General features: G+C 41.8%; 1 protein-coding gene, 2 non-coding genes and 1 pseudogene across 3 annotated transcripts; 2 read left to right on the top strand and 2 right to left on the bottom strand.

The window, feature by feature from the left end:
• The first annotated feature begins 1,762 nt into the window (after positions 1-1,762).
• On the top strand, positions 1,763-1,851 carry TRNAY-GUA (transfer RNA tyrosine (anticodon GUA)). The gene is given in 2 exon segments: positions 1,763-1,799; positions 1,816-1,851. It is a non-coding gene; the product is annotated as a tRNA-Tyr (tRNA).
• Positions 1,852-11,020: 9,169 nt separating this feature from the next.
• LOC101405039 (ribosome biogenesis protein NSA2 homolog pseudogene) lies at positions 11,021-11,788 on the bottom strand (annotated as a pseudogene).
• A 5,545-nt stretch (positions 11,789-17,333) lies between these two features.
• On the top strand, positions 17,334-18,335 carry OR6S1 (olfactory receptor family 6 subfamily S member 1). The gene has a single exon (XM_004421949.2). It carries the CDS (start codon positions 17,340-17,342, stop codon positions 18,333-18,335), a length of 996 nt encoding a protein of 331 aa, XP_004422006.1. The 5' UTR covers positions 17,334-17,339.
• An 8,074-nt stretch (positions 18,336-26,409) lies between these two features.
• On the bottom strand, positions 26,410-26,481 carry TRNAP-UGG (transfer RNA proline (anticodon UGG)). Its single transcript has one exon. It is a non-coding gene; the product is annotated as a tRNA-Pro (tRNA).
• Positions 26,482-27,145: the final 664 nt, after the last annotated feature.

Genomic DNA, 27,145 nt, shown 5'->3' on the forward strand with positions numbered 1-27,145 from the left:
TTGCCCACCATGTGCAAACAACTGCAACTCCAGATTTAGAGCACAGAGACAGCTGGATCTGAAAGAAGCCCCAGCCTGCCAGGCAAGACTCCTGCATGAGACTGGGAACCAGCAGGTCACAGCGATCGCTCTTTCCCTCTGAGAATGCAAGACCTACAAGGTGGCAACTTGGCAAGTAGTGTTTGGGTGAATTGCCTTGAGCCGACCAAACCTTCTCCAGGAATCCCTGCCGTGCACACGCGCTTGGATTCCCACATACCGGCTTGGGGAACAGACGCACTCCTGCAAGTCTTCATTCTCCCATTATCTACAGTTCCTACGTGGGAGGCCCAACCTCGACTACAGGGACCAAGTCGGCCTCTGGGGATCAACGACAAAGAGTCCGCACATTCATGAAAGAGATAACATTTCCTTGGGTAGAGTAATCCCAAGCATTTTTGCTTCTAGCTGCAAAGGCTTCCGGTAAAGGATGGGGGCTTCTCGCTCCCGTCAGGTGTGACCGGTGGAGACCGTGGGTCAGATACGGTCTGCAGAAGGAGCTACGGTCTCAACGACCAGCAAAGTGGATTCGAGAACAAATAATACTGAAGGCTAGAGCGACGTAAAGAGTCGAAGAAAGGTGTGTGTGTGGGGCGGCGGTTGGGTACGTACAGAGTGCACGGGCGGAGCTGACTCCTTGAAGGAGCGGACCTGTTTGTGTCCCTGTAGGTTTATGGTCAATAATTCTCCCGTTGGATGTGAAAGGATCCAGGTCAAATCCTGGGTGAGCATAGTTTTAACACTCAAGGAAAGCAGAAAGAGAAGGCAACGTCGAAGAAACGCCTTTACAGGCAACCTCAGAGCTCAGAGCGCTTTGGCTCGCGGGTCGCGGAGGGGCTAGGAGAACCCTCTGTTGATCTCCGGGAAAAGAAGGAGCACTGAGGGTCCAAGACAGACCGCCGCTGGTTCAAGGGTTCCTGATGCGACCAGCAGGACTAGTGGATGCTCTTAGAAGTAATAAATGCAGCAGCTCTGTCGAGTGGTCGTTGATGTGGGTTCGTTTCTGAGCTCGGGGTGCCATAAGACCCGGGGTAAAGCACAAGACATTTTGCAAAAGGCCTTCTGGGTCAAATCAACAAATCCCGCCACCATTATCCTCTCCGCCTAGAAGTCCAAGTTGCCGTCTCAATCACTCCTTCCAGGGCCATTGCACTTTACCCCGCTGCAAGATGACGACACCTCCGGCAGAAAAGTGAGTGAGCGAGGAGCCCGCGGGGCGAGGGCAGGACTGCGGCGGGGATCGTGGCCGGGAGCCAGGCTCTGACCCGGGGCGGCCTCGGCATACAGCTTCTCTGCTCCTTCAGGGCCAAGAATTGTTTTCTCGGTCGTTTTCACCAAGTCTGAACAATAAGCACCAAAGAGAAAAAGCAGCCCTAGGCGAAGACTGTTGAGAAGGGACCGTTGCAATTAAACCCCTTCCGGAGAACAACGCCCGCTGAGTGGTGACTGTAGCCGTGATCTCGCAGAGCTCGGGCTCTCCTCGACCTTTTTGTCCACCGTCTGTGCTCTTCAAATCTAGAGTCGCTTTAAAAAAAGGTCTTTGGGGGGCCGATGATCATAGCGTTAGGCCAGGGATCTAAAGACGCTGCACAGTGGGACTCAAAGGGCATGGAAGTCTGTCGCCTTCTAGGAGCGCGTGATGAAAACCCTTCCAAACATCCTCTCCAAACGAGGCTTCTGTCTGCGGTAAACAAAGCATTTGCCCAAAATACGGAGCAAGCACCCTTCGATAGCTCAGCTGGTAGAGCGGAGGACTGTAGTTTGGTCTCTGTAGGAATCCTTAGGTCGCTGGTTCGATTCCGGCTCGAAGGAGTTGCACAGGTTCAGTTTTTACACGTGGAGCTACTCCAAAGTTGGGCTCTTAAATTAAAGGAACTCGACCTGATCTGATCAGCCTGTTGGCAAATTTTTGCTGGTTCCCAGCAGTGTGAAAGAGTGGTTTGGGGGTCTGGCTGGAAGCACAGAGAACTATGGACCAGGTGAGAATTAATGAGGGCCCTAAAGCAGGAGATGGAGAGGAAGGATTGGATCAGTACAGCAGAATTAATATGTATACCACCGGGTGGGAAGTGGGAGGAAGAGGGGAGAATCTGGGAAGAGGACCTGGTATAGCCACTGGTGCTGCCATTCCTGCACATGGAGAACACATGAGGAGGAGCAGGTTTGTGGCAAGGGTGGTGTTTGGCTTGGGACAGGTTGAGTTTGCAGCCTCTGGGGAACCAGCCCATGAGATGTCCACAGAGATTGATTGCACAGGCCCGGAATTGAGGCTGGGGAGATGGGACTGGAAATACCGATTTGAAAGTCCTCAGCATTGGTGTGGGTGAGGAGGGTGGATGGGGTTAGAGTTGCTAGATTTAGCAAATAAAGATACAGGACACCCAGTTAAATTTGAATTTCAGATAAATATTCCATGGGATATACTTATGTTAAGAAATAATTTATTGTTTATCTGAAATTCAACTGGAATTCTGAAATTCATCTTGTATTTCACCTGCAACCTTAAGGCAGGACTGGTTGTATTTTAACCTGGTAGGGGTTGAGATTTTCCAAAGAGAACACGTAGAGAGTGAAAAAGACAAAGCCCCAGAGATCACCAATATTTAAAGAGTGGGCAGAGACACTGAAGTCTGTGAAAGGATTGGAGAAGTGCCACAACAGTCACATAGTCCAAGGACCAAAAGGAGTCCCTGTGATTTGAGAATTGAGGGTTCTTGGAGACTATGATCAGATTACTTGCCTCAGGGATCTTACTGCAGGTTTCAGAGGGTGAAGGCTTGAAGAGCATGTGGGAGGTTACATCCAACCTCTTCTAGGAGCTTGGCTGTGAAGAAGTCATGGCATCCATCCAGACATCTCCAAATTTTCAGAATTCCACCATTCTTCAGGGGTCTGAGACAATGGCAAGTTTCATTTCCAGGAGCGTGAAGATTGGTTCTGATTTCTCCTGTTGGCTCAGACCTATCTGGCTTATGATGGCACTGTTGCTGCTTCTAATCACAGAGGCAGAAGGCTTAGTATCAGCCTTAGAAAGAACACCGGAGCTGAGCCCCCAGCAGCATGTGAGCCAGCAAGATGCTGGCACTCACGAAAGGGAGATGAGCACCATGTTGGAGAGGGGAGAAAGGAAAGTTAACTTTAAGAATCAGTAAAAGTGGATTTTTCTCCAAAATACTGTTTAGCTAGAGGCAGGATTCTCATTGTGGATGCGGGAAATCTCTACTTCAAATCCTAGACTCTTCTGGCTGTCTACAGGGAAATGCCTCATCCATCACTGAGCAAGAAACATGCCCCTCTCTCCTCTCTCCATGCATCTTTTGAGCAAGCTTTTAACAACGCTTGATGGTGAAAACTGGAGTCCATAAACATGTGCTCTGACCTGATGGAGAAATCCTTTGGTGCTGTTACACAACGTAGTTCTTCCTGCATCCTGAGTCTTAGTTAAAATGGCTCAAATGGCCTTGACATCTACACATGGAAAGGGATGCCTGTCATGGACTATATTTAATAAATGAAAAATAACTTTTAAAAATAGATTATGAGGCTTAAGTAAAAAAAGGCAAAGAACATCACTTCTGCCTAAAAACAAGAAAAAACAAATAATTTACAAAATCATAACTTTGGCCCATCAGAAAGGTGAGGTTTAAAGAGAACCAGGTAAACTCAATTCAAGAGAGGGCCAGATTCCTCCAAAGAGAAATGAACACGCAAACTGTTTCACCTTTGGCAGAGCTCAAGAAAAAGAAATGGCTGCCATAAAAGCCAGTAAGAGGAAATCAGCTAAAATTTAAGGAATTCTTAAAGGCCAAGGGCAGGCTAGCACGTCAGTTTGGAATAGCTGGGGGCCCAGGTACAAAGGGAGCTTTCGCTCTCTAGCAAGCTCATTTCCAATGGCCTCCACTGGATTCTCAACGTTTCGAAAGATTGAGGACATGGTAGGAATCTGGAGCACATGGTGGTGGTTCAGGTGTGCCGAAGGTGAACCTGCTGCTGCTGGGGGACAAACACAAAGCCCCCAGACCCTTGTCTCCTTCCAATAAAAAGCCTTAGGTCACTGGGGGAGGGCAGCAAGCCCTCTCATCCCTAGGGCACAGGCAAGGATACTTAGCTTCTGGGGAAGGAGAAGCAAAGCCCAGCTGCCTCTGTGGGAGGAGTCTTGCTCTCAAGACACAGAAGACCTGTTGAGGAACGTGTAAACAAAAAACCCTGGGGGAAGGGCAGGAATCTGTCTGGGGCCCAAGATCCTACACAGATTGTGTGGCGAAGTCTGGAGGAGCGACCGGACACCCCCACCCAAGACCAACCACAGGTAAAAGGCAGAGTTTGCCGCGAGGTGAAAGGGCAGATTGTGAGACCCACTCAAAGCCCTCAAAAACAGTCATTGCCAACTCTGCCGTGACAGTTGGCCAAGGCCCCACAGCCGTGGCAGACCGACCCTGGCAGCTGCGTCTTTCCCGCAGGACGCTGGAATCCGCGAGTCCTTGGGGTCACACTGCCTCTCCTGACCTGGACGACCCGCAGAGGCCTGGCTTTGGAGCGCTGGCTGTGAACTCGGCTGAGCCCCAGGTCAGGCTTCTTACCGCGCCCACCGCTTGTCGCCCCAGACGCGCCCTTGACAGAGGTTCCTCTGAGGGTCAAAGCAGTAACTCTCCGCACATTCTTGAACGAACCTTGACTCCCGCAGGTCGCCGCGCTTTTGCTACTAAACATATGGAGTCCTGAGTTGCGGGTGGGTGGCGTCTAGCTCCTGCCAGGAAGACGGTCAAGACCAAGGTTTCGTGCGCTTTTCAGACGGACCTGAGATACTGGAGACTCACAAAACGGAGACCAATTACGAGGGAAAGAAGCGGGCAGAATGAGGACGGCGGCGGAGAGGACAGACAGCGCGCCCGGGGCTGTCCGGGATTTGCAAGGGCAGCTGCCATCGGAGAGGTCGGAAAGCGACGCCTGCCTGGGCGCGGGGCGGTGTCCGCGGTGACCGACTCCGACTCCCCGCCTGAAGGAAGCGAGCCCCTCACAGCCCCTGCCCCTCTGCGGAGATCCCTGGGCCCCCTGCACGGCGGAGGCAACGCCAGCGCCCAGGGTGCCGGGGGGATTCAGCGATTGTGACGCAGGGGTTGGGGGCGCGGTCCTGGTGGCGAGAGAGCGGGTCGTGGTGCGCGGCGTCCTCTGCTGGGCGGCGGCGCCGCTTCTCCGGCGTCCTGGGCCAGAGCCAGGTCAGGTGCGGGGCCTGGAAGCAGGAACACTGAAGGAAGGGAAGAGGATCACAGCTGGCACCCCCAAAGCCCTCACTTGGTACCCCCAAAGCACCTCTTAATCACCTGGAAAAGGCTCTTGAGCAGGACATATTTAATCAGAATGTCTGAATTGAGATTTTTTTTTCTTAATTCCCCAGGTGACTCTAAGGCTGAGTCTAGACTCCAATGATTTCAAGCTATCTAGAACATCCAAGATAGGACATGCTGCTCCACAAGCCACCTTCCCAGGTAGTTCCACAAACTCGGATTTCTCCACTTAGTCTTGTAATATAAAATGCCTTAGTTGGTGTTTACATCTCCACTAAGAAGAAACAAGTCCTGCAGCCAATTGATGTGCCCTCTGACATCGCTGGTGCAACGAAGACATCTTAGATCACTAAATTGATTCCACCTCAAAAGAGACTAAGTTCTCTGCACATAGTGGTTCTCAACGAGGGGCGAATTTGTCCCCAGGACATTTGGAAATATCTGGACACATTTTTGGTTGTGACAACTGGGGGGGGGTGCCACTGACAGCTGGTGGGTAGAGGCGGGGGATGCTGCTGAACTTTCCACAATGCTGAGGACAGCTCCCTACAATAATGAATTATCGACCCCAAATTGTCAATAGTGCTGAGCCGGAAACTCTGTTTTAGAGTCTCCACAGCTATACTATCATTGGAACATTTGCTCAGCTTCTATTGGGGGAGAGATACTTCTGCTACAAATAAGTAGATTCTGCATAAAGCGAATCTTTATTGCAATTATGGGCTTTTAGAAAATAAGGGAAATCTCCAAGCTCCCTTACCATTTCCCCCAATAAAGTGAGCTGTAATGTGGTATTGAGCACACTTCATGGCACCATTTCCCTGAGGACAGGTGCCCGTACGCTTGGATGAGTGTGACTGGGAATAGGAGACTAGGCTTAGAGCTGGTGGCAAAGTAGGAATTTAACCTGAGACTTCATTAAGCTGTGGTCCTTCGAGCAGTCTGAAGTGTGTGCAGACAATGACCCCTGGCTGCAGGCAGAATCAAAGGCAATACTATCAGAAGGATAGTAGAAAGATGGATTGAAAATGATGAATTCTATTCAGGCAGTGAGAAAAACCAAGAATTAGTTGAATTTATTCCGGAGTCCCTCTACATTTTTGGAGGTGGGGTGAATGGAAGGCTAAGTTAAGAAGGATTGATTGAAAAATGTTTAAGAAGCAGTTTGATTCTACATACTTTCTTTATTACCCAGGCTGACTGTTGTTCCTCTCCCACTCCAACAGGAGACCGGATGGTTTGTCTCTGGAACAGGTCAAAAAGAGGGTCTTGTACCTCTGAAACTAGGGGATTAAATAAATGTGTGTATACTTGTTGCTGAGATGCTTGCTTAGCCTCCACAAATTTGACAGCTAGACAGGAAACTGAAGAATTTTCTTTGTGTTATCTGACAAGTGCAAATTGAAAGACCTGAGGATACTGGCATTGGTGTTTCCTACAAAACAAGCCAGCCGTGTCACCACAGAGTGAGGCCCGGAGTCATCAAGTACCATCCATGCACTCAGAGCTTCCAAGCAGCTACTTAGTGTCTCTCTCGTAAATATAAACATTTAACCAAGGATCAGCCAAATGCTGGAAAAAAATCACCTAATGTGATATTATTTGTCTGAAACAAATAAGCAGGAAAAGGTAACTTAGAGGAAACAGTGACCATATAGGGAGGAGATGATTTTAGTTTTTTAAAATGTCTTTAATGTTCTGCATGATAATATGTTGCCATCATAGGACAAAAAGGGATGTTGTAGAAAAAAACCACTCAGCACAAAAAAGAGCTCTTAGGAATTAAAAAATAGGATAGCAGAGATTTTTAAAATGTGTTATAACATAAAGCCAAGGAAAGCACCCAGAAAGTAAAGCAAATGGTTACTAATAGGAAATAGGACAGAAAAGATAAGAACATTTGAGGATCGATAAAGGAGGTTGTATTTTCAATCAATAAAAGGGACAGAGAAAAAAATGGAGATAAATGGACATTGCTAAAATAATTTCTGAAAACTTATATTTTAAGGGCATTAGTTTCTTAATGGTGTTGTTTGATGTACAAAAGTTTTTAATTTTGATGAAGTCCAATGTATCTATTTTTTTATTTTGATGCTTATGCTTTTGGTGTTATAGCTAAGAGTCTATTGCCAAATCCAAGGTCATGAAGATTTACTCCTATGTTCTCTTTTAACAGTTTTAGCTCTAACATTTGGGTTTTTGATACATTTTGAGTTCATTTTTGTATATAGTGTGAGCTAAGAGTCCAACATTTTTTGCACATGAATATCCAATTGTTCCAGCACCATTTGTTGAAAAGACTATTCTTTCCCCATTGAATAATCTTGTCACTCTTGTTGAAAATCAATGAACCATAGATATATGAGTTCATTTCTGGGCGCTCAATTCTATTTCATTGAACTTTATGTCTATCCTTATGCCAATGCCACACTTTTTTGATTACTGTAGATTTGTAGAAGATTTTTAAATCGGGAAATGTGAGTCTTCTAACTTTATTTTTATTTTTCAATACTGTTTTGGCTACTTGAGGTCTCTTGCAATGCCATAAGAATTTTAGAATCAGCATGTCCATTTCTGCAAAAAGTGTAGTTGGCATTTTGATAAAGGTCGAATTGTTGAATCTGTAGATTGCTTTGGTTAGTATTTGACCTTAACAATATTAAGTTTTTGCATCCATGAACATAGGATGACTTTCCATTTATTTAGGACTTCTTTAATTTCTTTCAACAACGCCTTATAGTTTTTAGTGTATAAGTCCTACATTACCTTGGTTAAGTTTATTTCTAAGTATTTTATTCTTTATGACGCTATTGTAAATGGTGGGATTGTTTTCTTAATTTGAGAATTTTTGGATTGTTCATTGTTAGTGTGTGGAAATACAAATGACTTTTGTATGTTGATTTTGTTTCCTACAACATTGCTGAATTCATATATTTGCTCTAATGGTTTTTTTTTTTTTTTTTTGGTGTGGATTCTTTAGGATTTTCTGTGTATTAAAATCATATAATCTTTTAGTAGGGATAGTTTTACTTCTTCCTTTCCAATTTGGATGCATTATATTATATTAGTTTCATTTCATTTTATTTCAGTGCATTCCATTCTGTTCTATTCTGTTTGCCTAAATGCCCTGGCCAGTACAATGTTGAATAGAAGTAGTGTCTTGTTCCTGATTTTAGGGGAAAAGTTTTCAGTCTTTCATCAAGATTATTAGCTGTGGGTTTTTCATAGTGTCCTTTATCATATTAAGAAAGATCCCTTCTATTCCTAGATGTTGAGTGTGTTTATCATGAAAGGATGTCAAATTTGTCTAATGTTTTTCTGTTTAACAATTGAGATGATCAGGTGTTTTTCTCCCTATATTCTATTGATATGGTGTATTATATCGATTTTCAAATGTTGAACCACCCTTGCATTCCTGGGATGAATCTCACTTGGTCTTGGATAATCCTTTTTCTATGCTGCTGAATTAGATTTTCTGGTATTTTGTTAAGGATCTTTGTATTTATATTCATAAAGGATAATGGTGTGTCATTTTCTTTTCTTGCGATATCTTTGCCTGGGTTTGGTATGAGGATAATACTGGCCTTATCGAATGAGTTATGAAGTGTTCCCTTCTCCTCTATTTTTTGAAACAATTTGAGAAGGATTGGTGTTAATTCTTCCTTAAATGTTTGGTATAATTCACCAGTGAAGCCATCTGGTTCTGGACTTTTCTTTGTAAGTTTTTCAATTACTGATTCCATCTCTTTACTTACTATAGCTATGTTCAGATATTCTATTTCTTTTTGGAAAGGTTTTGAGTACGTTTTGATAGTTTATGTGTTTCTAGAAATTTGTTCATTTCATCTAGGTTATCTAATTTGTTGGCATACCATTGTACATAGTATTCTTTTATAACCCTTTTTAATTCTATAAAGTCAGTAGTAACATCTCCACTTTAATTCCTGATTTTAGTAATTTGGGTTTTCTTTCTTTTTTTCTTTGCCAGTCAAGCTAAATTTTATTCATTTTTTTAAAAACCAACCTGTGGTTTTTTAATTCTATTATTTTTCTATTCTCTTTTTCGTTATCTCCATTCTAATCTTTATTATTTTCTTCCATCTGCTTGCTTTGTGTTTAGTTTGCTCTTCTTTTTTCTTAAAACTTTTCTTTTTAAACTTTTTCTTCAACCTTAAGGTTGAAAGTTAGGTTATTGATTTGTGATCTTTTTTAATGTAGGCCATTTATAGCTCTAAATTTCCTTCTGAGCATTGCTTTTGCTGCATTTCATGTTTTGGTATGTTGTGATTTTGTTTTCATTCATCTCAAGGTATTTTCTGATTTCCCTTTGATAGCTAATTTGACGAATTGGTTGCTTAAGAATGTGTTATTTAATTTCCACATATTTGTGGGTTTTCCATATTTCCTTCCGTTACTGATTTGTAGTTTCATTCCATTGTGATTAGAAAAGACACTTGGTGTGATTTCAATATTTTAAATTTATTGTGACTAGTTTTGTGGCTTAATATATGGTCTATCCTGGAGAAGGTTCCATGTGTACTTGTGAAGAATACGTATTCTGCTGTTTTTGGGTGGAGTGTTCTTTATATGTCTATTGGGTCCAGTTGGCTTGCAGTGTTGAAGTCTTCTATTTTTTTGTTTATTTTTTGTTGAGTTGTTCTATCCATTATTGAGAGTGGGGTGTTGAAATCTCCAATTATTATTGTAGGACTGTTCAAATCTTTTGTCCATTTAAAAAATCATCCTATTTTGTGTTTTAGAAGTTTTAAATTTTTCAGTATTAAATTCTATGATCCATTTGACTTAATTTTCGTGTATAGTCTAAAGTGTAGATCAAAGACCATTTATGCATGTGGCTATCCAAATGTTCCCAAAACATTTGTTGAAAAGACTATTCTTATTCCATTAAATGTTCTTTTCCTCTTATTGAAAATCAAGTGACCATATATATGTGGGTCTATTTCTGCACCCTCTATTCTGTATCATAGATATTGGACTACCTTTATGTCACTTAACATTTCTCTCATATATTTCGTTTCTTAGTTCTATGTTCTAAAATATTATCTTCAGCCAAATCCCTCATATAATTGATACGTGTATACGTTGTGTTAATTTTGATAATGTCATTGTGAATTAAAGAAACCTTTGGTTCTTAGAATCTAATTTTTATAACAACCTGTTCTTGATTTATGAATACTTAAATTATATTATTAAAACGAATTTGAAAATTTAAAGATTTATTTCTATTCTTTTAAATACCTATTTCCTCTAAGGTCACTTGTCCTATTTTATCCTTCTTCACACTGTAGTTGTACTAATATATTAGTATATAGGTATAGTATATAGTATATTAGGTGGTATTTGGGTATCAGTTAAAGTGTATGAATTAAGGACTATGGAGTAGATATCTCCTGTTTGTATTTTAGATTTTCATTGTATTTCTCTGTTATTTTTAATTCAGTTCTATCTGCTATTTTTTCTTCTCTTGGAAGTTCCTTTTATTTTTGTTTTATTTTTTCTTCAGTTTGTAAAATCGCGCCATTTTAATGTTTTTTACAATAGAATAAATAGTTCTCTTGATGATTGCAGACATGTAAGGCTGTTTGGTAGTATTCAGAAACATCACAGTAATGTGGTTTTCCTGATTTGTGTGTAGTCTTCAATAATTATAAGGTGTGACTTGTACGAAATTGCTGTCAAACCAGTAAGACTGCATTTACGAACCCATCATTTTCAGGATTGTTTGTAACCTGGGTATATTTTCCCCAAATAACCTTGCCTCCTTGTGTCACAAGGCCCAACTTGCATATGTTCACCTCAGTGATAGTACCTTTGTTAATAATACCCAAAATTGTGTATAGTGGGCATGATTCTTCTTTACACCAAGTATTCACAGGCATAAGTTGGCTTTCAGTTCAGGATGTGTCACATGGCCCTTCTTAAAACCTAAGCGTACTGGCCTAATGAATCTTTCATATTTGGGTGGTTTTCGAGTAAAGCCATTTCCAGTAAAGCAGACATTAGTAACAAACCTTTTCTATGCTTTCTTCTTTGTCTTTCCTGTTTGAACGGCTTTTAATACTTCTGTTTCTCCCTGGGCACAAACTTTGGGCAGAGGGACTTTCTATTTTCCCGCTTTTTCTTTTTGTTTTTGTTTAATCATATTTGAAAATACTGTAGCTCAGGACTGTCCCTCTCTGTCCAGTAGATATGCAGGTACTGCTCCTTGTGGAGTCTTTTCATCTTTTTTTTGTTTGGTGTTTCTCTTTTATGGTCTTTTTCATTTGTGTTTTCTCATCATGGTGCTGTTTATGGTAGAGCATAACTTTTGGACCAGTCATCTTTTTTGCCTTCTTTGAAGGTTCACGAGCCTCTCAACCTTCCTTCTTTCTCTTTTTCTCATGGTAATCCAAACGATATCCACAGTGCTTACTGTATAACTCATTATATTCATTTTGTGGCATGGTGACAGCTGCTGAGCTGCCAGGTGCAGACCTTGGGATGTGAAGAAGCTCTCAATCTTCAGGTTTCAGAGACCCACGAGCTGACTCTACGCACCCCGCAACAGAAAAGGGAAAATTCCTTTTATATAAAGATTTGGTAATGGCACTCTGTCTTGTTTTTCTGTGTTGTTATGTACTTACCCTTTTAAAAAATGGAAAGGGAAGAAAAGAAGGAAGAGAAAAAGTAATTTTTATTTCATTTTAAGGAATTTGTCACAACGAAAAAGATAGGCTACTGTAATCAATGTATTATTTTAATCCAGTCTCCCCATTCTGACCTGTGATTCTGTGTTTCTATATTGCCTCTACTACTTTTGGATCAGAAAGCAGGCTGTTGCCAAGAGGGTTGAATTCCTCCTGGAGTTGGTAAGTTCGTTATAGTTTGACATTTCCTGAGTAGCCCACATGGTATTTGACATTCCCCAGTGGTTGGTTGGCTAATTTTGTGGAATTAGGGTTACTATCTTTAGGGAAGTATTGCAGACATTCATTAATTTTTAACTGAAGAAATCTTGTATTTCTAAAAACTTAAAGTTTTCTTTAAACAGATACCTGATTGTCACTACATGTTTCTGAGGCTTTTTTATTAGGAAAAATTTCAAACATACAAAAATAGAATAGTATAATAAGTCCCAGTGTAACCAATGCATGGTTCCATGAATTACCAATTCATGGCCAAGCTAATTCCATCTATATCCCCACTCACTTTATTTTAAAGCAAATCCCAGATATCACATCATTTTGCTATAACTTACTTTTACTTACAAAGTAATAATTAAATTTTTTGATGCAATTTCCGTCACAATAGGATTTTTACTGATGAAGAAAACTGAAGTCAAAGAGATATCAAGCAATGATTTAAAGCAGAAGTATAATTCAAGAATATTGCAATCCATTCATGCAACAGATTTGTCAAGCTAGTGGTCTCCTTAGTTTAAACATTTTCCTTCTGTTCTCTATGTACAGACAAGGAAAGTTTCCCAGGTTATCTTAAAAGCAAGAAACAAGGTGCAGGACAGTGTAAGAAAGTCACAAGTAAGTAAGCATTTTGACATTTGCTTGCATATGCACAAAACACTGGAAGGATGCACAATAAGATAATGAAAATGGTTAATTATGGAAGGGATATGGGGTGGATGGGGAGGGAAAGGACTAGGATTTTTTAATCTATACATTCTTATATTTTTATTTTCGGGTCATCTGTGTTTTATGTTTTAAAAATAAATAGAATATTTTCTTCTAAAATGCTATTTCATGCAAAGATATTTGATATCTGTATATCAAAGGATATAGGTTATTCCTATGATCAAGTCAGTTTGAAAGTATTATAAGCTGAAAACCAAAACCGTTGTCAATTGGACAAATAGCTAAGTAATTTTTAAAAATTACCTGCCTTTGATCTCATCTCTTTCTGCTGTAGGTTTAATCGTTATAGTGCAATTAAAATTTAAAAACATGTATGGCTTAAGTGCGCCTTGCTAGCTCTCAGACTTTATGGTCTCTCTTTTTGCTCAGACCTCTCCTTCCCACAGCTCAACAAACAAGGGCTTCAGTTTCCAGTTTTGTTTGCTCGGCTTAGCTCAGCCAGTTCTACCAGTTTCTGTTCCCGCTTCTTCCTCAGAATCTAAAGTGATAACACTTCTCATGTGTCATCCATGATTCTATTTAGGTATTGTTGATGGGGTCTAAAAAGGAGCATGTCCAGAAGGATGGAATTCAGGCAAAGTGAGTCCCAGGGAGACCTGTGTACTCTTCCTCTCAGCTCAAGACTCAACTGATGCTCATCTCACGAGAGCAGTTGCTCCTCAAGTCTGGGGTTCAGAGTAGTTTAGTTCACATACCGTTTATTAAGCACCTAATGTGTGCCAGACACTATGCTTGGTGCTGGAAATACAGAGATGAAAATATAATTTCTGCCCTAGAAGGTCAGAGTCTGGCAGGGGACACAGGTGAGAAAGAGTTACAATACAAGGCGTTAAGTACTGAGATTGAGGTCAGCAGAATGTGCCACAGTTCAGGTTGGAGAGTGGGCAGAGTGATGGGTGGAGAGAGGAGGCTTCTCAGAAGAACTGATATGCACCAGAGTAAATTGAGGATGAATACGAGTTAGTCAAGTCTTTAATAAGAGCCATAGAGTGGACACAAATGGAAAAATGTGAACAATGGTCCATAATTCTAAAGAATGTTTTGAGTGTGTGGTATGATATATGCTATTACTGGAGGATGAAGTATAAGGCTGGGAGAAGCAGAAGAAGCTACGGATAACACAGGGAATCATCCCCTATCTCATCACACCCTTGGGGATCCTACCACTTTCCAACCCAGAAGCCAGGGGAGGAATTCCCAATATCGTTTTAAGTCCTTAGGGAGAAGACACAGTGTTTGTGTTATTTGGGAAATAAGCATTTCCCCTGAATGCCATGCAGGAGAAAGTTGGATGATGACTATGGCCTTCCACAGCTGGTCAAACTCCATCCTTTCTCTCATTCCTACTGTATTGCCCAGACTTTTGCAGCTGCCTGGCTTGAGGTGGTTGACAGATGAAGGCAGAAACATTCCCAATCACCCCTTGTTGAATGAAAGGTCAGCCTCTCTTTCAGATTCATCAGGCACGGGGTCTGGGAAATTTCCATTGATTTGCAAATATCCCTTGGGTCTTGCAGGAATTATTTTCTCTCCTTCTCTCTCTCTTACAGTTTTATCTCCTCACCATTTGGGTCTCTTTTCCCTAGCAGGCACTGCTGCTAGCTAGGCTCCTGATGTCTGGATCAGTTAATCTTCATTTTGGGGCATCTCTATTGAAAACTGAAGTTGTATGTGAAGGATCCTACCCTTCAACAGAAAGACTCCTTAGAAACCAATGACTTCTTCAGCATTATCCTTCCCTGCACTAAGGCTAATGCCAGGAGCCACAGAGGATGTGGTCTAAAACAGGAAAACTCCCAGTTTGTGCTTAAAATTCATCAGCAGAAAAGTGAAGACTTGGCTTTAAATGGATCATTTTTCAACCATTAAAGACAAAAGGAACCATAAGTAAGTGCATTAAGTCTTTTCATAGATAGATGAATGGTTTAACCCCTCCATATTCACCCTTTGCTTTCCAGCCCCTTGTTATTCTTGTAGTGACATACCTTGGAGCATTGTGAGATCATTGCCCTTCGCTTGAAGTGTGCCTGTTCAAGCCTAAGGCAGTGATCGCATTGCAGAAGACACTCTTTCTACAGGGAGGGAAAGGTGGGCCCTGATCCCTGACCTGACCATGGCCATAAAAAGGGGCCGTATGATGTAGCCTCCTTAGGATCAGAAAGCCCCTTTGTTGACAAGGCAGAAGAACAGCATCTGAGAAATTCTACCTGGGAGGAAAGCACAGAGAAGAAGCAGATTATCCAACTGCTACCTGTTCTTCCAAGTGCTTTGCCCATCCTCAGGAACTCCAAGGATTCTAGGCTATTGTCAGCCTCACAGTACAGGGAATGGGAAGGACTCCAGGATGGAGCAAGACATTGAGTCATAAAAAGGGAAAGAGAATTCTTGTAGGGTGATCTCCACCCTCATGGAAACATCAAGGTCATTCAGAGGTAGGTAGGAGGAATTCCTTCCATATCTGGGATTGGGACTCATCTTCCTCTCACTTAATATGTAGTTAGGTTAGGTTCAGTTCAATAGAAGTATTTCACAGAGAGGCAGAAAGAGTCCCCTTTGAGGTGACCAGTACCATCCCATTCCACTCCACACCTTATATTCTGTGCTTCTGCTCAAATGTACTATGTTCACATGCTGCTCCTTTCCATTAAAAACCCTGTCTTCTCTCCTATCAAATCCATACTAATTTTTTATTATCTATTTTAGGCATCATCTTCCGCCTGAATACTTCTCGTCTCTCTAAGTCTGTTTGGTTCCCTTTCTGTGTGCTCCCTTAGACCCCATGCTTACGTGTGACATTCCACCTGTGACACATGTTAACTTTTCTGTCAGTCTCATTAGGCAGTGAGCTACACGAAGATAGTGACAATGTCTCCTTTATCTCTGAATCACCAAAAATAGCACGTGATACATAGTCAACACAGAGCAAAAGTTGAATTATTTAACTGATAGTAAAGCAATTTCCATAGAAGCTAGAGGGAGATGAGGCTCTGAATTGGAATACCTAGGGAGAAAGACCAGAGAATTGCTTTATCCTTGACAAAAGGTACAAAAATTTTCCTACTCAGGTGAGATTCACAGGTGAGAAATTGTAAGAGCCTAATGTTTGCTAGGAACAAAGACTGCTGTGGTGTCCTAGAGAACAGCAGGGCTGACAAGGAACCGAGGCCTTAAGGTCAGTTCTCATGCTTTGTGTGGCTGAAGGGGATCAGTATTCTCACATCTGAGGCATTTTTTAACAAAGTTTCAGAATATCATGTGTTTGATTCTTGTGATGGTGGTCTTTAGAACTGGAAGGACTTGGATCAAATGGTAAGGACTTAATTTCTGTTTTTATTACTAATTACAGCCAGGAACTCATAATTGTGTCTCTGGCAAGTCATCTAATAGAACCCAAGTTTGTGAAAGGGCCTTGGATTGGTATCACGGATTGAAAAAGATTGAGACACTCATCTTAATATTACCCAGAATACTTAGCTTGAAGGTGACATTAAATAAATAGATGTGGATACCTGACTGATTGAATCAATGTAACTTATCCCTATTATCCCTTTTAAATATGGCATAACTTGGTTTAGACAGGCAAGCACTTTGTGACAAGCTGAGTTCAGTTAGACTCTTAGGATGCTGGGGAATTCTCCATGAAAAGGGTAATTTCATATAATAGGTGTACTAACGGCCTAGATTCCTATGACTCATTCTACAGCCGAGCAGTTGAAGGGCAAACAGGAGCTGGATTCACTGATAGTCTTCCAAGGGAAATGGCAGGCCAAGTCTAGAGTCTGGTGCCCTAACTTACAGTCCAGGGCTGTCTCTACCACGTCATTTGTCAGCTAAGTGATGCAAACTCTTTTAAACTTTTTGCACTATTGTTTCACTTGCTCCTTCTAGCATTTTACAGTGGAGGAGCACAGAGAGGTTAAGTAACTTTTCTAAGGCTACTTGGCTAGTAAGTGGAGTTGCTGGGATTCAAAGCTAGGCAGTCTGGCTCAAGTTCTGATCCTGGTTAAATGGGTATCATATTCTTCACAAAATCATTTTTCGGACATTTTTGCCCAACTCAGATGCTCAATGATACAGTTATTATAATAATGAGGTATTGCAAGTTAAAATGTGAGAATAGGAGATGTGAAGATGGAGGCTCCTGGCATTTTCATACCTAAGTTTTAGCTACCCTTTATGGAAAATCTTCCCCAGCTCTAAAATCAGTTAGATGAGGACATCAGGTCCTTCAGATGTTAATAGGTTGTGTGATTGGAAAAAGGGAGTATGTGTGTCATATAATGGTAAAATAATTTTCAGGATTGTTCTGGAGAAGACCTGTCCTCACCAGGATCATGTTCATGTTGTTGTACAGGTGGGAAAGATAATGGCTCCTGCTGGGAACCAGAGCAGTGGTGTGACTGAGTTCATCCTGGCAGGTTTCCCGAATCTCAACAGCACAAAAGCAGAATTATTTTCTGTCTTCCTCCTTGTCTATCTGCTGACTCTAACAGGCAATGTGTTGATTGTCGGGGTGGTAGGAGCTGATACTCGCCTGCAGACTCCCATGTATTTCTTTCTGGGTAATCTGTCCTGCTTAGAGATCCTGCTCACTTCTGTCATCATTCCCAAGATTCTGAGCAATTTCCTCTCAAGGCAACACACAATTTCTTTTGCTGCGTGCATTACCCAATTCTATTTCTACTTCTTTCTTGGGGCCTCTGAGTTCCTGCTGTTGGCTGTCATGTCTGTGGATCGCTACCTGGCCATCTGTCACCCCCTGCAGTACCCCTTGCTCATGAATGGTACTGTGTGCTTTCAGGTGGCCTTGGCCTGCTGGATGGGGGGACTCCTCCCTGTGCTTGGCCCCACAGTGGTTGTGGCCTTGCTTCCCTTCTGTGAACAGGATGCTGTGGTGCAGCACTTCTTTTGTGATAGTGGCCCACTGCTCCGCCTGGCATGCACCAACACCAAGAAGCTGGAGGAAACTGACTTTGTCCTTGCCTCTCTTGTCATTGTATCCTCACTGATGATTACTGCTGTGTCCTATAGCCACATAGTCCTGGCTGTCCTGCGCATCCCGTCTGCTTCAGGTCGTCAGAAGGCCTTCTCTACCTGTACCTCCCACTTGATGGTGGTGACTCTCTTCTATGGAAGTGCCATTTTTCTCTATGTGAGGCCATCACAGAGTGGCTCTGTGGATACTAACTGGGCGGTGACAGTGGTAACAACATTTGTGACACCACTGCTGAATCCATTCATCTATGCCTTGCGCAATGAGCAAGTCAAGGAAGCTTTGAAAGACATGTTTAGGAAAGTGGTAGCAGGCTTTTGGGGGGATCTTTTACTTGCTAAGAATTTCAGTAAGGAAACAGTGGGGTGAAAGTGAGAGAATGTAATAACTAGTCTTAAGTCCAAGTTTTCTCCATTGTCATTTTCTTTCCTATCATCATCACGGACATCATCAAATGACTGAGTTCTGGAACCACTAAAGAGCTCCAAAGTTATCAAGTCTATCTTTCTTCCCTTTCAGACAAAATTCTTTGATTCTATCTCATACATAAATCCATATTATTATTGATATGTCATAATCAATACCATCATTACATCTTAAGACCTTTCAACCTGTGAGATCTTAACCTAAGGGTCTACGGTCACCAGGGAGTCTAAGGATGGGCTCAGAAAATTTATAAACCCCAATGGTATGTAAATTTTATGTATTTGAGCCTATATGCATTTGTTTAGGAAGAGAATTCATAGCTTCAGTCCAATTCTTAGAGGGATCTATGTGCGACCTTTGCCAAAAGTTAAAAACTGATTAAAGTTCTCAGTTCAGCCTTCCAACTGTTTATGAAAATCAAGAATTTTAAGAAAAATTTACTTATAATCATAAAAATAAAATAGATTATCTGGATACTTTTGTATACACTTTCCCCCCAAAATGCATTTACTGTTAGATGGAAAAGAGGTAAAGCAAATTTAATAAGGGATTTATTCAGTTCTCCACAGCAATCCCAGGTGCCTTTGAAAAAGCAGATCAATGAGACATTTCATGTATAATAGCATTTAATGTGTTTTTCTAATTTGAACTTTATTACAAAGATGAATTAAAGACATTTCTACTCGTTTTGTCACTGGGTTGTGTTCCTTTCATTTGTTCATCTTTTTACCTTCTTTTATCTGTTGTCTTCAATCTTCTTTTATTTTTAGTAAAATTGGGATTGGGATGAGGACCTGTAATATCAAAGAGCTAAGAATGCCAACTATTATTGTACCTATCAAGAACCAGAGTTTGTGGTAGATTTTTATCTACCTCATTCGATATTTGAAAGGGAATGGGGATTCCTACTTGTGGTGCCCTTGGAAATCTTGGACAAGTATTCATTCATTTATTCATTTATTTATTCATTTATTCAACAAAGCTCTGTTAAGCATCTTTGTTGGATACTGTAATATATTAATGCATGCTCAGATGAACAGGAAATGTTTCTCAAGCAGCTTTGATTTTAGAGAGGAAGACAGAGACAAACAATAATTCAGAGGAATGGGGATGATAAGGGGGTTTGTAAAATGACATTGGAGATCACATAAAAATTGATTTATCTTTTTTGGTATTTTCTTGTTAGAGAAGTTTTCAGAGGCTATCACTCATTGAACAAGAATTAATTCCATGTTGGAATATGTTTGTATACATAGAGACAAGGTTAAAAAAATTAAATATCAAGATATGGACAGCACATCAACCTCAAAATAGTCCTGCGAAATTGACAAACTGAACATAAAGCTTCAGTGGGCATTGGAAATAGTAATGCTTTAATCCAGTTCTATTAGTATTACACACAAACACACACTAAATATTTCTTTCCTGAAAGATTTCTGAGTGAGAACTATAGGAATGAAAAGAATGATCGGTGATTAGAGGGGGAAAAGAACTCTTCTGGAGTGATCTAGAAGTGTTGCCCAGAAAGCAGGTGAAGTGTTGCCTTCAATACTACCCAATTTCATGGAGCATAAAAACCTGAAGGCAATCCCAGACACTGGCCAAAAAGAGGAATTCATGTAACAGTTTATAGCATTTCTGGAAGGAATCATCCCCATATTTTGGCAATAAAGCATGTTAAACCATCTATTTTCCACATTATTTTATTAATTACTTATTGTGGGAAATTACTTTGGACTCAGTTTAATTGAATAAAAATTTATTGAAGACCATGTTCTGGGAAGAAAGTTGGTATTGAGAGGTACAAATACATAGTCCCGGCAATTAAGGAGCTCCCAGACCTTTGGGTGAGATATATCTCACCGTGGGTCAAAATGTAATAAGACTCTTTTATTTGTAAAATTTAAAAGTGTGTCTAACAAGATGATGTTTTACTAATAAAGCATAAGAGCAAATATTAGGTAATTGAAAGTGATTAGGAGTAGAAATATCACAATAAAAATTGTACCAGGCAGCAATCTGTGATTTTATTTTTTCAATCTTATTTTAAAATTCCTGTTCCATAAGGAATTTTTTTACTCTTCATCTTAATCTCAGCAGCACTTGGCACAACTGATCTCAGCCTCTAATTTGAAATAGTCTTTTTGTGTGGCTTCCCTGGAGCCACACTTGCCTGCTTTTCTTGCTACATTTCCAATCGCTATTTTTTTGTTTTGCAGGTGTATCTTCTTCAATAAAGCCGTTAAATACTAGCCAAGTTGTCAAGAAAATAAAGGCTATTCCAAGAGATCACAAATTAAGAGGAAGCTGAAAATAAAAATGTATTTCAAACACCTAGAACAGAGCCTGGTACATAGAAGGTGCCCAAGAATTCATTTGTTGAATGAATGAAAGACTGATGAGCAGATGATAGCCACTGCCCTGATAGATATTGCTAAACTCAAGTAACCAGCAGCTTGAATGTAGTAATCATTCTCACATTAGACCTACTCTGGTGACTATTTGAAATGGAACCTCCCACATACAGCGAGAACTCTTGGAGGGCTATTATCAGTGAAAGGAGGCTAGAAAAAATTTCCCTTGCAGAAAAGGAAGACAATTAACAAGTTTTTTCCGCACAAGACAAAAGTCTTCTTTGAGAATTCTTAATTGAAGCTCTAACTTCATACACAAAATTGTGTCATCTGGGAAACCCCAAGCTAATATATTAATATAAACATTGTCCCCAGTAGATAATACCCATAGGCAGAATGAATACAAAATACTCATTCAAGAGGGTCTCACCCTCAACAAAGATAGCACAAGACTCCCTTAGATATAGCCTTCTTGAACATAAGCTCATAATCCTTAAAATAAAAACACACACAAGGAACTTTTCAAAATTAAAAACTTTTGTGCTTCAAAGCATACTATCAAGAAAGTGAAGAAGACATGCCACAAAAAGACAGAAAATATTTGCGAACCCTAGATCTGATAAGGGACTTGTATCTAGAATATATAAGAACACCTATGTTTCAATAATACAAAGAAAATAACCCAATTAAAAAATGGGCAAAGGATCTGAATACACATTTCTCCAAAGAAGTTATACAAACGGTCAACAAGCACAAGAAGCTCAACATCATTAGTCATCAGGGAAATCAAATCAAACCACAATGAGATACCACTTCACACCCACCAGGATGGCTATAATGGAAAAGACAGACAATAACAAGTATTGATGCAGATATGAAGAAATTGGAAGCGTCATACATTGCTAGTGAGAATGCGAAATGATGCAGCCACTTGAGAAAACAATCTGGCAGTTCCTCAAAAGTTTAAACATAGAGTTACCATATACCCATTAATTCCACGCCTAGGTATATACCCAAGAGAAATGAAAACTTTAGCATCCAGACAAAATCTTGTACATGATGTTCAGAGCAGCATTATAATTCCAAAAATTGGAAACAACTCAGGGCTGGCCTGGTGGCGTGGAGGTTAAGTTTGCCCTGTCCACTTTGGCTTCCTGGGGTTCGCAGGTTCGGATCCCGGGCACGGACCTATGCCCTGATCATCAAGCCTTGCTGTGGCAGGCATCCCACATGTAAAGTAGAGGGAGGTGGGCACGGATGTTAGCCCAGGACCAATCTTCCTCAGCAAAAAGAGGAGGATTGGCCACAGATGTTAGCTCAGGGCTAATCTTCCTCACACACACACACACACACACAAAAAGTGGAAACAACTCAAATGCCCACCAAATGATGAATGGATAAATAAAATGCAGCATATCCATACAAGAGAATATTATTTGGCAATAAAGAGCAATAAAGTACTGATACATGCCACAACATGGATGCACCTTAAAAACATAAAGCTAAAGGAAAGAAGCAGTCATAAAAGATCATACATTGTATGATTCCACTTATATGAAACATCCAGAATAGGCAAATCTATATATAGAGAAAGTAGATTAGTGGTTTCCCAGGGCTGCAGGAGAGGGTTGGGAGGAAATGAGGAGTGACTTTTAATGAGGTACAGAGTTTCTTTTTTGGAGTGATAAAAATGTTCTAAAATTGATTGTGGTGATGCTGGTAGGACTATGCAAATATACTAAAACCATTTAAATGTACACTTTAAATGGGTGAATTATATCAGTAAAGCTGTTATATTACAAAACACACAGGCAATCAGAACTTTAAGAACAGGAGTCAGCAGACAAACAATAAGAAGCAGACTTAGACCTTTAAGAACGTCAGATAATATAACAATTAGATATAGACTGTAAATTAAGAATGTTAGAAATATAAGATCAATAGCATGATGAAATAAAAATAGGGATATATTTCAAACAAAACGATAAAAAGTCTAAGATGAAAAATATTATCATTGAAATTAAAGACTCTGAATATCTTGCACAGAAGTTTAGAGGGGCAAAGAGATGTTTAGTAAACTACGATAGATCTTAAGGAAATACACGAAATGCAACATAGAAAGAAAAAGACATAGGAAACATTTAAAAGAGGCTACAAGATTCTCCAATACAAGTTTCATAAGGAGAAACTAGAAAAGAGGGTAGATTAAGCGGTGACTTCATACTGTGTCGATTTGTCTAAGCTGGAACTACATTTTCCAGAATTTTGTTTTCTGTATGGATCTAAATTATCTCTATAGACATGGAGAAATTCATAGTGAGATTTGGAAGGTGAAAACGTCTCACATGGCAGCCACTGCGTCCTGAAGTTTGGCATAGGATACCAGCCTCTGTTGCAGCTTGTATTTTTGATGCTGGTCTGCTCGCTCACTTGTTGGCATGGGGCTTCAGTTGGGCTCACAACTCCTCTGGCACCCATGGATGTGCTCCTTCAGCTCCTCTAACTCCTGGGCCAAGTGCATGGGCAGTTCCACGATGAAGGGTGCCAGCTTCTCCTGCAGGTCTCCCACATCAACAAGGTTGGAGACAGTGAGAGAGAGAGAGAGATGCAGATTCCAGTTTGCTTTTTGATTCCAGTTTCTCTTCGTGGATTTCATGGTTTCAGTTTGCACTTGCTCTTCTCCCTTCATGTCCACCTGTCCTTCTCAACTGCTCACGCTGCTGAGCTATAGAGACTTCAGGCCCAACACTAGTCATAGAGGCAAGAACCTTACATAGACTTCCTTACCGGTTCCCACAATCATGTAAGGGCCAATTTCTATAATGAATCTCTTTTCTTCATCACTTATAGTGGTTCCACTTTGACTGAATCCTAAATGATATACTTTCTCTTGCAATAATAAGCTGCACCATTTCCCCTCTTTCCCCATTATTTTGCAAACCCCTTGAAGACAGGGACTGGGTCTTCCCTTTGTGTGTTTCCATATCTTCCAGAAGAGTACCTGGTAATTTGGAGCATAGCAACAGTCTCACCACATTGTTTTTTGAAGGGACAAATGACATAAGGGATGAAAAAGTGTCAAATAGCCATGGTCCCTGGTGATTTGCTGGGAACACTTTTGCATGATTCAAGGGGGGTCATGTTGATAATAGTGGAGAGTAGTAGAGACCCACCTTGGCATAGAAGTGCCATAGTTATTACTCAGGAGGTGAGGAAGGCACAGTCTAACAACTCTAGCTGAGACAGTACAGGTCCTGACTCTACTGACTGACCTCCTTAGTGGGCTTGGAGCAGATAAGTCCCATAGCTAGTCACAGTCATGTCCCTCTTTAAAGACCCTTACGCTAGGAAAACTATGACTTTGTGAAACTTTGCATATGGATGTCTCCCTTGGGTCCCCTTTTTTTCTGCATGCAGATATCTGAAACGTTTCAAGATCTGACAATGCAGAAAAGTATAAGGACTCTGGCAAACTTTAAGGTTTTCCAGGGCCCAGATCTTCTCTATGACCCCTGACATTCCCCTGTCAATGAGGATGAACTGGTGGTTCTCAGCCACAAGAACCAACAGAATTACATGTCAGAAGTGTTAGCAGTAAAACAAACTGTGAGCTCAGACTCATAGCTGTGGAGCTGGTGCTGCTCCTCTCAAGTAGAGCCCAGAGGGTCAAGTCCCAACTCCTGCCACTCTAGAGAAGCAGTGCCTGCTGCATCTTCAGTCTGATGTCCTTTTTCTGGTTCCCAATGGACACGATTTTCTTAAAGGTCAAAAGATTCTTACTTGGGTTTTGAAACCCCACCTAAGATCCTCTTAAACCTATTTATGCTTTTTTTTTAGAACTAGTTTTCCTTCTTTCACCTCCCTCCTCAGGCCGTGAGCTATGTATTTTTAATTTGTTCCTTTGTGCCTTTGCTCAAATGCTGCAGAGTTCCCTCTGTCTTGATTGTAGAGCCCAGCAGGTATTTCAACCTCTTACCATGGGGGTAGAAGGAGTAATGGTGCCACTTTCATCTGTGCTGATCATAAAAGCCCTTAGGAGTCAGAACGTACTAGGCTAAGGGGCATACTGTTGGTAACCCAATGCCCCTTTGCCCAGGTTTCAGGGCAGGGAAAGAAAGGACCCACTAAATAATCCTGGCGCTACCCTAAGACCTCCGGACCAGACACGTGTACTATTCAGGTCTTCCCCTTCACAGCCAAACCCTTAAAAGAATTATTTACCAATGTGTCCACACCTTCCCTTCATTCTTCAACTGGTCCAGTGCTGTCATCTTCCCTAAACTTTCTGCTTTAAATGCTGGTAAAGACATCAACAGCCCCTGAGTAACAGATCAGCCATCAGAGCAAGTGGTGGCCATGAGGCTTCCTTTGCTGGTTCCTTCCCTCATTGCTATTCCCTTCTCAACTTTTTAAACACTGGGGATCACCAGTTTAAATTCTTTCTCTATGAATGCTCTTCCCTGTGGGTTCTTACCCAAACCAGTGTTAGCCACCACTCTGTGTTTTTATTCCTAAAATTATTTCTTTAGTTTGGATCTTTCTCCTGAACCCCAGGTCTTTATATCCAGCTTCCTCCTGCGCATCTCCACCAGTAGTTGTTCAGCAAACACATCAAAGATCAGGCTACATATATCACCTTTCTGATGGGACAACCAACCTGGAAGTCAAGGCATACTAGCTGATTCTACCCTCTCTCTTCCCTCCCTCCAATCACCAATCACAAAACTCTTGATTCTTGCCTGGCCAAGTAACTTTTCCAAGAGAAGAACCTCGGAAAGGATAAATATGATCGGATCAGACAGAAAGCCGATCGAAGATCCCCGTGTACAAGCAGTCCAGGAAGGTAAGCAAGTTTGAAGGCCTGTCATTCCAGCACTTCGTAAGTCTGGGCAACTTCCACAAACCGGAGTCAACCACACTCTAAGCTTTCAGTTAGACACCTCAGCTACAGCCCTCTGGTTTTCCAGGTGAGCAATCAAAGAACACTAAAGGGGCTAGTGGATTCTTGCCAGAAACGGCAAGACGACCGGCACTGTTATATTGCGTTTTGGAGAATTAACTACTCGAAATAATTCACTCGCGCTCCCTTTGGACGGAATGGACGTCTGCGCCCCTTAAGCCCAGGGTTCCCGGGGCCGCAGTTTGTCGTGGAAGGCTGCCACCGCACTTGCGACTGTGCGGTAGACGGTCTCGGGAACCAAAAGTGCAACCGCGCGCTGCTAACCGGGCCGGGGCTCTGCGACCGGGGCTAGATTCCACACCCCGGCGGGTCAGCACAGCGGACCAGGGCCTCAGGAAGAGGGTTCTGTCCCCGCATCGCGACCGCAACACACCTCCAGGTACCACTCTTTTCATGTGAAATGCTCTAGTGATAAGTGCACTGGTTTTTTCCGCCCCAAGTGCCAGGGTAAGAGCTGCCCGAAGAAGCTATTCCTGACAAAAGAGCCTGTAGGAGCTGAACTAGGGCCCCTCCGTCTCCAAGGAATCCTTTGGTCCACGGTAGCATCTTCGTTGTCCCTGAATCAGTCAACAGAAGCGGCCAACTTGCTCACAAGCTGATTCAGAGACAGGTGGATGTTGAACGGGACTTCAGCCTCGGGGGGACCAAGGCTCGGCAGTGTTGGCTTCATTTGGCTGTGAATGAGGAAAGGAAAAAAAAAGCAGGGCTCGTCCGGGATTTGAACCCGGGACCTCTCGCACCCAAAGCGAGAATCATACCACTAGACCAACGAGCCGCCTCTGGCAACAAAGTTTCCTCTTTAAGAATATTCATTCATCCAGTTAGCTGTATCACAATACTTGAGGACCATTTTTGAGCTCTCTCTAAGCCCAGCGATTTTCTCCAGACCCCAAGAGCATCAGCATGAGGATTCGGAGGAACCTGAACCATAGAGCTCCAGAGACAGGAATGTTCTGTAAGGGACTCAGGCTGAGCTGCGAGTCTGTCTTGGACTCTCCTAAGAGAATCTAGGTAGTTACAGGGATGGGACCAGAACCATCGCAAACAGCCTGGGGTTAGAGAACCAAGGAAAAATAAGAACCATCGATTTCACCAAGAGGCAAAGGTTACCCCCCAGCACCGGCAGCGAAGAAACTCGATACTACGCCCACAGAGGTCGAATCCTAGAACCATTGCCTTAGCCCCCTTGGGTACGGTGTTTCACACCTTGCAAACATGCTTTTGCTATTTTCTTCCAGCTTTATTTAATGAAGTTTGTACTATACGTCTAGATTTAAGGCACCCTTCTAGGGCGCGCAGAAGGTGGCACCCGGGAAGAGTTGCCTGCTTCCAATACCCTCTTCTATGGAAGCCTGCACCCACCCGCTTCTCTATCACCCAGAAAGTGGCAGATGGAATGGGAAGGGACAGCGTTGTCCTTACCCTGCAATCCCTTCTGC

The sequence above is a fragment of the Ceratotherium simum genome, chromosome 3, assembly GCF_057802395.1.
Source record: "Ceratotherium simum simum isolate JZ-2026a chromosome 3, ASM5780239v1, whole genome shotgun sequence".
In the NCBI taxonomy this organism is placed as follows: Eukaryota; Metazoa; Chordata; class Mammalia; order Perissodactyla; family Rhinocerotidae; genus Ceratotherium; species Ceratotherium simum.

What these genes read in the sequence shown, in the direction of transcription:
- OR6S1 (XM_004421949.2), top strand. Translation starts at nt 17,340, where the DNA reads ATGGCTCCTGCTGGGAACCAGAGCAGTGGTGTGACTGAGTTCATCCTG.